This window comes from Echinops telfairi, unplaced genomic scaffold (assembly GCF_000313985.2).
Source record: "Echinops telfairi isolate 266 unplaced genomic scaffold, ASM31398v2 ScPeMD7_7469;HRSCAF=8507_0, whole genome shotgun sequence".
In the NCBI taxonomy this organism is placed as follows: Eukaryota; Metazoa; Chordata; class Mammalia; order Afrosoricida; family Tenrecidae; genus Echinops; species Echinops telfairi.
In genome coordinates this window covers 49492421-49502321 of record NW_022111372.1, presented here as the reverse complement: position 1 = coordinate 49502321, position 9901 = coordinate 49492421, and the positions used below count along the sequence as shown (strand labels likewise).

The 9901-nt window shown below is 59.4% G+C and overlaps 2 protein-coding genes across 3 annotated transcripts in view; both read right to left on the bottom strand.

The window, feature by feature from the left end:
• The window catches only part of PHYKPL (5-phosphohydroxy-L-lysine phospho-lyase), a 26267-nt gene extending 26162 nt beyond the window's left edge, over nt 1-105 (bottom strand). For both annotated transcript variants that reach the window (XM_004697157.2, XM_045284937.1), the window contains exon 1: nt 19-105. In XM_004697157.2, the coding sequence (XP_004697214.1) occupies nt 19-77 (59 nt within the window). In that variant the 5' untranslated portion in view covers nt 78-105. The remainder of the gene's footprint in view (nt 1-18) is intronic.
• A 4703-nt stretch (nt 106-4808) lies between these two features.
• COL23A1 (collagen type XXIII alpha 1 chain) overlaps nt 4809-9901 on the bottom strand; it is a 380073-nt gene continuing 374980 nt past the window's right edge. Inside the window, exons 22-25 of the mRNA XM_045284683.1 lie at nt 8143-8196; nt 7865-7951; nt 6234-6272; nt 4809-5847 (exon numbers count right to left, since the gene is read on the bottom strand). Coding sequence (XP_045140618.1) covers nt 5845-5847; nt 6234-6272; nt 7865-7951; nt 8143-8196 — 183 coding nt within the window. The 3' untranslated portion in view covers nt 4809-5844. The remainder of the gene's footprint in view (nt 5848-6233; nt 6273-7864; nt 7952-8142; nt 8197-9901) is intronic.

Genomic DNA, 9901 nt, shown 5'->3' with positions numbered 1-9901 from the left:
CCCCGCCCGCCTTTGTACCCGATGAACTGCCGCCTCAGGGCCAGAGTCTCGGCCTTTCCGCGCTGGTCCGAGGCCATGTCGCCGAGCAGCGTGTGTTCGTTCGGGCGGCAGTCCGCGTAGAGACTCGGGCGGCTGAGACCCGCGAGCTGCCTCTCAGGCCCCGCCCCCAGGCCCCGCCCCTCCCGAGATGGCCCCTTCGTGGGCCCCGCCCCCACAATGGCCTTCACCTGTCTTATTCTTTTGTCCGCGGGCCAAGTACACCGCCAGGGCCACCATCCCCACCCTCGAGTCGGCCCTTGGGAATGGCCACGCGGGAGCCGTCTTTGTGTAAGCCTTGTGCAGGACTGCTGTGAACACCACCCTCTCCGCCCCCTCTTCCCGGGCCTTAGTCTTCCGAGCCACCCAGGGAGGGGCCCCAGATGACCCCGCCCCTGCTTCCGGACCTAGATGGACTCCGACTTCCCTGTCGGCAGCGCTGGGCCTTGGGCCTAGCCTTTAGTCGCCTTCCCTTGCATCAAACACGATGATCCTTGTGTGACAAGCAGCCAGCCCAGGGCCCAGTCTGTAGAGCTGAGGTCCCCAGGCTCTGCCTCGCAGCCCCATGGAGGGGCAACAGCAAGGGCGGAAGGAGGGCCCAGGGCCACTGCTGCTGCTGACCTCGGAGATCAGCATGGGCATGGCTTCCGGGCATCACGCGGACTGGGATGCAGGCAGGGGTCGCCCAGTTCAGTGTCAGGCAGTGGGTCGGAGGAAACAGCTCCTGAAAGCAAAAGACGGCTATGCTCCCAGCTCCGGCAAGTGAGCAGCAGCGGTAGGAGAGCAAAGCCCTGCTGGGCTTGCGGCCGGCCCAGTGCTGGGACTTCCTGGTTTTTTAATTTTTGGGGGACTTCCTGTTTTGATGCCTTTTAGAACTAGTCAGGGTTGCCCGAGGCCTGGGGAAGGTGTGTCTCTTGCTTGTGCCTCCTTTCCTGGTCCCCTGCCCTCTGCTTCACTCCCGAATTGCTGCCTTTGCTCTGTGCCTCTTAAGCTTGTAAAATGTTTAAGGTGGTTATTAAACGACACCTGAATTTTAATTATTAAGTGGAATTGAATCTTTACCAGGCTTCTTGAAAAAATTCCTCCCAGATTAAAGTGAGAGGTAGTTTACCTGTGACTTGTACTTCTATCCTGAAACCCCCACCCCCACCCCCCAGTGCAAAATGTGACTGAGGCCATCAGTGTCCCCAGAGTCTCTGCTCCCTCTCATAGGAGGAGAGTCCCACAGATGCTTCCACAAAGTTTCTGGCTTTTAATGTGTGTGTGTGTGTGTGTAATATTCTTGTTTGGGGCCCATCTTTGGCCCTGTTCATCTTCAAACTACAGCCCCAGCTGAGATCCAGGCAGCTCGGCCGTTCCATTGACTATGGGCTCTGCCTATGAGAAGGCTGTAGTTGGGTCCAACCCACATCTTACCGACTCCACAACTCCCCAGAGTCAGAAGGAGATGAAGTTGGAGTCCAGACCAAGTGGTCTTTTCTGGGGCCTGAACTCTCCACAATGGGGTAGGAGACACAAGGACACTGCTCCTCGACTGCTCAGGAAAAAGAACTCCTGCTTCTTGTCCATGCTCTCATTGCAGCTCCTTTGAGAAGCCTCAGGGGCCAGGAGGGTGATGGACGGAAAGAAGTGGCTGAGCCAAGATCAGAACATGGGGTGTGGTGTTTCTCAGTGGGGGAGGCACTGGCCTCCTTGATGAGACAGTTCTTCATTGGGCAGGGCTGTCTCATACACCCACATTTCATCTCCCTGGATCTGTCCATACCAGGAGCCCTAGTGGTGTAGTGGTTATGTGTTGGGCTGCCAACCACAAGGTCAGCAGTTTGAAACCACTAGCTGCTCTGTGGAAGAGAGATGAGGCTTTCTACTCCTGTAGAGTTACAGTCTCAGAAATCCACAGGGGTAGTTCCACCCTGTCCTTTCGCGTCGCTATGAGTCGAATCGGCTCCTTGACAGTAGTTTTTAGTTAGTTATTTTTTGGAGCTTCCCAGGAGTGTCTTGAAGCCACTGGGGACAACCAAAGGCCCCTGTGCATTGCCGTGAGTAGGCGGGGACCAGGAGGGCTCAGAAGGAAGCCTTGTGATTCATTTTTCCATCACGTGTTGAGCTCAGGGCCAGGTCCTCAAGATGAACAAACGCAGCCCAAGCTTGTGTGCAGAGCAAAGCTGCCCTCCATAGGGGGGGGGTTCAAGGCTGCGGCCTTTCAGAAGGTGTCCCTGGGTGGGTGTGAACCACCAACCTCCTGCTGAGCTGTTGCTAGATGTGGTTGTGTTGGCTTCGACTCACAGTGACCCCACATAACCCAGAGAGCGGCTCCACAGGCCGTCCCAGGCTGTGCTCTGTACGGAGTAGTTGCCAGTCTTCCTCCCACGCAGCTGCTGGGTGGCCATCTTTCCGTTAGCAGCCCAGTGCTTACCTTTCTGTGCCACCAGGGATGCCCGGGCACTTAGGAAGCCCAGCTCATTGCCATCGAGTCTCTAGAATTCCAGCAGTCCGATGGCATTTGGGGGACACAGTGGAGTTGATAAATATGCTTCCTTCTCTTGCTGAAGCAGTGCTGGTGGAAGAATGGTTACAAGTTGGGTTACTAACTGCAAGGTCAGCAGTTCAAAGCCACTAGCCGCTCCTCAGGAGAAAGTCCGGGCTTTCTACTCCCATAAACAGTTACAGTCTTGGAAACCCACCGGGGCAGTGCTACCCTGTTTTACTGGGTCGCTCTGAGTCAACATCCACTCGATGGCAGTGGGTCAGTGCTTGCTGAAGGCAGAAGTTTGAGGCAGAGCTGCTCTGAATCAGGGGCCCCCTATTGTCTCAATGGCAACCTTCTACAAGTCACTTGTTCCTCCTTGGCCTCTTTGCCCCTCGGGGCTGAGGGACCTCAAGCTGAGGAGTCGGCAAGCTCCGAACTTCAGAGTTTGCAGCCTGAGGCTACCAGGTGAGGCCACAAGGGGATGGCAGTGGGCTTAGAATGGCCCCATCTTGCCCCCAAAAGCAGAAAAATGACGGTCTCACTTGAGTGAGTCCCTTGGGTGTTCAGGGAAAGGGAACTTCTCCCACAAGAGCCAGCCTTCATGGGGCTGCCTAGCAACGCCATGCCTCACCACAAACAATTCAGTATGCCAAGTTAGAGGGCGTCAAAGAGGCTGGCTGTAGCCCCAAGCCGACCATGTCCTGGCTGTGTATCCCCGGACAGGCAATTCCCTCTCTGAACCTTCCCTTTCACACACGTGCAATTTAAATCGTGACCCCTACCACATAGCCCTGCTCCTTTGAAGGGCAGGTGCATGGTCACGGGGTACGTGAGGTAACCGGGCAGGAGGAGGAGGGATTTGCAAGCAGCAGCGCGCAGCGGGTGTGGGAAGGTTAGGCTGGGACCCCAAAGAGGTTGTGACACCCGTAAACCACTCTTTCTCTCCCTGTTGTACCGCTGGCCTCCCTGGTGACCGGGCCTGCTGCCTCCTGGGGGCTGGCGCTGGAGGGTGGCACATTTCTCCCCAGGACATGCCTGGGCCTCTTCTGCTAGTGCGGAGGCTGCGTGGCAGGGACTCAGGAACTAGATGCATTCCCCGGGTCCCTCTCTCTAAGCTGTTCTGAGGACTTGCTGGACGAGGTCCTTCTGCGTCACCAGAGAAAACCAAGCTCATTGCCATCGAGTCAGCGTCGACTCACAGTGAGCCTAGAGGACAGGGAGACCTGCCCTCTGACTTTCCCGGACTGTAACTGTTCAGGGCAATAGCAAGCCCTGTCTCCCTTGGAGAGGCTGGTGGTTTTGAACTGCTGACCTTGCAGTTAGTAGCCCAACATGTCACCACTATGCCACCAGGGCTCTGTTCCTTTCCACCTGGGAAGAAACCAAAAAGCCGAACTCAATGCCATTGTCATTGCTGACCCATAGCGGACCCCTGGTGGGTTTCCAAGACTGGAACTGTTTACAGGAGTAGAAAGCTGAGTCTTTCTCCCTCAGAGGGGCTGATGGTTTCAAACTGCCAACCACGAGGACCACAGCCTAACAAATAATCGCTACACCATAAGGGTAGCTGCTAGTCACAAGTGCACCGAGGCTCCCCCAACGCCTGGGGTGGAGTAGGGCCATGCCCGCTGCAGCAGGGGAGCGAGTGAGCATTCTCAGAGGGCTGCCCCAGGATGGACTCGCCCACGCTTTCCCTTTGAAGATGCTGCTGACTCTTCCCACCAAGAGGTGGGGTCTAGTTCCCTCCCCTTGAGTCCAGGTGAGCCTCTGACCCTGGTGAGAGGTGACGCAGCTTCCAGCAGACCCCTTGGGACAGTTACCTTTGGGAGTAAGCCTCCTCGCTGTGAGGCAGCCCCAGGCCCACAGAGGGGTCACAGGAGGTACTCTGGCTGCCTGAGCTCCCAGCCGCATTAACCTCCAGACAGTGGGGCTGGGAAGCCTCCGGGAAGACTCCGCCAGCCTGCCTGCAGCCATGGGAGAGACCTCATTCGAGACCACCAGTTGAGCCCATTAACTCCTGGAGGAGCGGACATCTATCGCAGTTGGAGACCAGTGGGGGGTGATCGCCGGTACCGATAGATGACAGCACTGAGACTCAGTGATGGGCTAGCGGACTTGGGTGGGCCCTGCCGGGGCTCCACAGAACCCCACCCCCCTGCACACTGACTGAACTACCTCTTCTGGTTTCTGGGACTGGCCCAGGGCGTCGTCCCCTTTCTCCTCCCCATCAATGGCCAGGCTGAGATGGTGCTGAACCCTCCCCCAGAGGGGCGTGGAGGCCATTTGCAAGGACGGGCATGCCTAGACACATGTGTGCTCTTTATTTCACGCGATGACGTCCAGCTCAGCAGACGAGGGAGAGGCTCGGGAGCGAGCTGGTAGCAGGGAGTCTTGGCAGAAGCCGGGAAGCCTCTTGTTCGGGTGCAGGTGACCCAGGCCGAGCCCCTGCTCAGGCTGGTTGGGACTGGCCCCGATGTTTGCTCCGTCGGCATAACTCTCAGGAGGGCTGTTTTAGCAGCTGCTCAGCGCTCTTCCGGGCTGCAGACGAATGCTCTGGGTCAGAAGCCCGTGTCCTCAGGCCTGCAAATGCCCTCACGTCCATGAGCTGGAGGGGGTGGGGCCAAATTTGGGAGGCCAGGGCTCCCTGCAGCTGGGCCCATGTCCTGGTGACCACGGTCCTTGGGCACGACCCTAAGCCAGAGGACAAGTGTTCTTAGCCCAGGCTGGCTGCCCGAGGCCCATGACCCAGGCCACTGGTGAGCATCAGAGCTGCTGGGAAGGCCACCCACTGTCCTTGGTGCCCAGCTGCAGATCCAGTGGCTGTCTTGTCTGTGCCGGCGCTTCCAGGACTGGGAGACATAGGGGGGCGCTGGCCATGGCTGAGTCTGGAGCAGGGAGAGGCCATAGCAGTTGCCAGCAAGCCCCAGGTGTTGTGGGCAGCGTGGGGCCCCGGAGCACAAGCATTGGGGGTGGGCTGGGGGGCACGCTCCGTAGGGCGGTTAGCAGCTGTGAGTCTCGGCTAAGCAGGTGACTGGAGGCCTGGCCTGCGTGCTCCCAGCCAAACCGGAGCCAGGTTCCATCACCGTCATCGTCTCCCAGGGAAACTGAGTCTGGCAGGTGCTACCCACCCCCACCCCCACAACCTGGCGTCACCCTGTCCACGTTCCCGATGGCGGCATAGGCTCTCCCCTCCAGGGCCGAGCTGGGTATCCTCTCCAACATGAAAAGGCCGCAGGTGATGGCATCCATGAAAAAGGATCAATATATTACTGTTTTGTTTTTACAAAAATCATAAATGTCCACATGAATCTGTACAGGTTTCCAGCTGGGTGCTGGGGTCACTGGAAGAGAGGGAGAGATGGGGTGAGGCGTGGAGTGAGGCTTGGGGAGCTCTTGGGAGCAGCCCTGCCCTCCAGGTGTGTGTGACCTGGCCCCCGAAAACAGGCTCCCGGCCTTTCAGTGGTGCCTTTTGGACAGAGTCCCAGGGAGTGCCAGTGACCAGGCCTGATAGAGCCCACAGTGACCCGCAGGGTCAGTGCCACGGCCCTCCAGCAGAGCCAAAGCCCAATGGCGCTGCCGACATCTGGCTGTTCAGCTGCTGGGCAGGGAGCTGCAGGCCCCCAGGGCTCTGAGGGAAGGTACCATACCCTGAAGCCTCCCTCCTCCTGCCCGCACATACTGGCCCCTCCGCTGAGCCCAGCCCCCGGAGGCTCTGCCGTGCCAGTACCTTATGCCAGCAGCCGGGCACCGGCAGTCCATCAGGGCCCTGAAAAGGAAGAGAGCATGCGTGACTGGGCGGGAGCTGCTCCCGTGTCTACAACGGGGCCCATGTCCCTGAACAGGGAAGGGAGTTGCAGCCTGGGGATCTGACAGGTGTGGCTGCTCAGTGTGACCTGAGGGGACAGCATGCCTTCTCCCGTTCCCCCAGGAGCAGACACTGTGGCCCTTCCTGCCCTTGTCCAGTGCCCCCTAGGTGCTGGCTGGGTCTTTGCTACCGGTGGTGGTAAAGACAGACACTGGAGTTATGGGCATCGCACCAGATAGTCGCTGACCAGGAGGTGGCCTGGGCTCCAGTCCTCAGCCCTTGGCCTTTGCTGGGAGCAGCCACCTGAGGCTCCCCTGCCTCCCTGACTGTCCCAGTGCATCCACACACTGTGCCTGCAGTCTGAGTGGCACCCCTGGTCGGCCACGGTGGTCAGGATGGAAGCTGGCTGTGGGGCCAGGTAGCCGACTGGGCCACCAGCCATGCCTGCTCAGCCAGCAGGCTCCATAGGAGGATGGGTGGCCTTGGGCAGCCTGGTGGTGGTCGGCTGGCAAGGAACAGGACCGAGCCCACAGTCTTTAATAAGGGCCTCAGGGGACGGTGGAGCAGAAAGCACTTTGCCTTGTTCCAGGGCATGAAGCACAGGCCTCAAGCTCACAATCCCTTGGGGTCACACTCAGGGGATGCAGGTCAGGGTGGGGCGGACGAGACAGATGGACAGGTAAAGAGACTAGAGGGAGGGTGGGGGCAGAGGGGTGGGCACAGCACATCACACAGCAGGCAGATACTGTACCGAAGGGCAGGGCCCGCCTCCACATCTACGACTCTCCTGTTTCAAAGGCAAGGGCTTGCTGATGCTGAGGGAGGGCCTGGCCTGGTCACCCCTCCCTGAACCACCCAGGAGGTGGATCCACCCCCCCTATGGATGGGAGGCTGAGAATCAGGGGCAGTAATGTCTCTGGCTCTGTGCCCCTTGGGGTTCTCCCCGCTGGGGCATGGGGGTGGGTGGTGTGAATGGCAGATGTGGGCCCTTGGAGATCTAGTCCCCCCACCCCCACCTCACTGTGCCCGTGGGTCCTGCCTGCCAGGGAAGGGCATGGGGTGGCTGTTTGGGGCCTGGTCAGCCTGATCAGCCCTAGGTGGTGACAGAAGACAGAGAGGGTCTGAGGAGGGGTCATGGGAGCAGGGCAGGGGCAGAGGCAGGATGGGATACCCCGGGCTAGAAACGGTTCCTTTGGGAAGGGCGGGCAGCTGCGTTTTGGCCCAGTCTGCTCCAGCCCAGAGAGTCAGGTCCAGACTGTGGCCCCAGACTGGGTCAGGGCAGAGGTGGGGGACCCTGGGCTGGCAGGGGTCTCTTCTGATCACCTCATTACTTCCCAGGCACTAGCCCTCCCACGAGCCCATGTGTGTTTCTAGATAGCGCCTAGCAATCAGTGGCCCAAGCTGGGCGACTCGGGGCCAACTGGGGTGGGGTAGGGGTGGGGGGATGGAGTTTGGGCAGCAAGACCTGTGTGCTGAGAACAAGCAGGAGCTTGGCTGGCCCTGGCTAGAGGCGGCAAAGCCCTGGGGGAGGGGGCTCCCATTTGGACACTTACCACAGGGCAGGGCTGGTCCAGGCCCGGTGGTCCCGGCTCCCCCTTCTGACCCTTCACTCCTTTCCGTCCAGGGACCCCTCGGTCCCCCTGCATGAGAGAGAAGGGAGTGGAGGCTGGGGATGGCTGCTGGGCTCAGGGCCCCTCCAGCACCTCAGGTGGATGGAATGAAGATACACAGTCAGCATGACCTCCATAGCCCCACCTTACCCCCTTTCCTCTGTCGGCACCCCGCCCTCTTCTCCTTTCTGCCCCCACCTCCTCCTCTTTTCCAGCCCCACCTTCTCTCCGCGCTCACTGCGGTCACCTTTCTCTCCTCTGGGTCCAGGGAAACCCTGAAACAAAGAATGGCAGTTTCTATCTCCAAACAAGGAGATCTGTTACCTGTCCAGCCAGCTCCTCTCCCATCCGCCAGCCTCCCCCATCTGACTGCAGATGCCAGCTGCCCAGCTTCAGCTGTGGGGACACTGGCATGCTGGGGAGCGATGGAGGGAGGGGACTGTTGTGTGCACCAGGCAGAGCCGCCAGCAGGGGCTTTCTCTCCAGTCACAGCCAGGGCAGCGCCTGTGGGGGGGCCAAAGACCCAGGGAACCCACAGTGTTCACCCCCCCACGTGAAATGGTGGCCTCTGTGCTTTGTCCTTGGCTCCGTCTCGGGTATACCCACCTGCCCGCCTGCTCATCTGCCCACCCATCTAAGCCACGCTACTCAGCAGCCACTCAGAGCCCAGCTGTGGGTTGGACACCGAGAAGCAGCTCAGGTGAGTGCCCTCCTCCCCCAGGCTAAGGGGACAGGCAGAGTGCAGCATCAAGGGAGGGAACCGTGGGGTTCCCAGGGGGCAGGCTGGCCTGTGCAGGTGTGGGGTGAGGTAAGCTTCTGAGGATGGCCAGGTGGAGAAGGCCAGGTAGAATAGGCTGGCATAGCTTTGAGATGCCACCCAGGCCCGGAAGGCGGTTGTGTCCACATCCATGGGGAACGGAGTCTCAGCAGTCCCACCCTCACTGCTTCTAGGGCCCCAGAGCCTGATGGCGGGCTCAGCAGCCATGCCTTTGGCCGCTGCCCCATCGCGTCAGTGGGGCGCAGCCTGCCCAGGCTGGCCCGCCTTGTCCAAAGCTGCTGTCCAAGGGCACCTTCTCCGCTTTCGTCCGACGCAAACCCCGCGTGCTTGCAGTCCTGCATCTAGTCATGGGTTCCTCCAAACGAGCCACTTTGTTTTGAGTTTCCTGGCTTCCGTCATCCTTCTCAGTCTGCCAACTCCACTCCCAGCTCCGAGCTGAGCATGTGACCAGGCCCGGCCAATCAGGGCACCGCATCCATCGGCGAGCCTTCTTCTGAACAACAGATCCCCTCAAGGCTCCAAATCCACTGCCACTGGGTCGGTTCCAACTCACAACAACTCTTCAGGACAGAGCAGAGCTGCCCCAGGAGGCTGCACATCTTTGCGGGAGCAGAGAAGTGTTTTTCCCACGGAGTGGGGACAACAGAGAGTGAGGCTAAGAGTCCGTTGCCAGTGTCTGGGACTCGGGGGAGGCAGGCCTGCCGCTCAGGAGGGACGCCCATACGAGGGAAGCAGGAATGGGGGGAGAAGGGACGTGGCTGGACTTGGTGATACAGTTGAGCCCTGGATCTGTGGGCTGCACCTCCAGACTTTGCAGTTTTGGGTCAGTTTAAGATGGTTTAAACTGTGTTTCTACCAAATGTAACCCAGAGAGACTTGACTTAATATTGGGCTGTTATTTCCACCCTCCTTCTATCATACTGCTTTTTCTGAAGCCTCATCTCTCACCAGGATCCTGCGACAGCCACCCTATGCTTCTCCCACCCCCAATCCTCCATCCGTCCGTCCATCCATCCATCCATCCATCCATCCATCCATCCATCCATCCACTTATGCATCCATGCAGCCACCCAACACCCATCTGTCCATCCACCTATCCATACACCCACCACCCATCCATCCATTGTCCCCTTCCTGTCCTCACTCCTTCTACTCACTCATCCACCTATTTGTCCATCAGTTCCATCCCTCCTCCCTCTCTC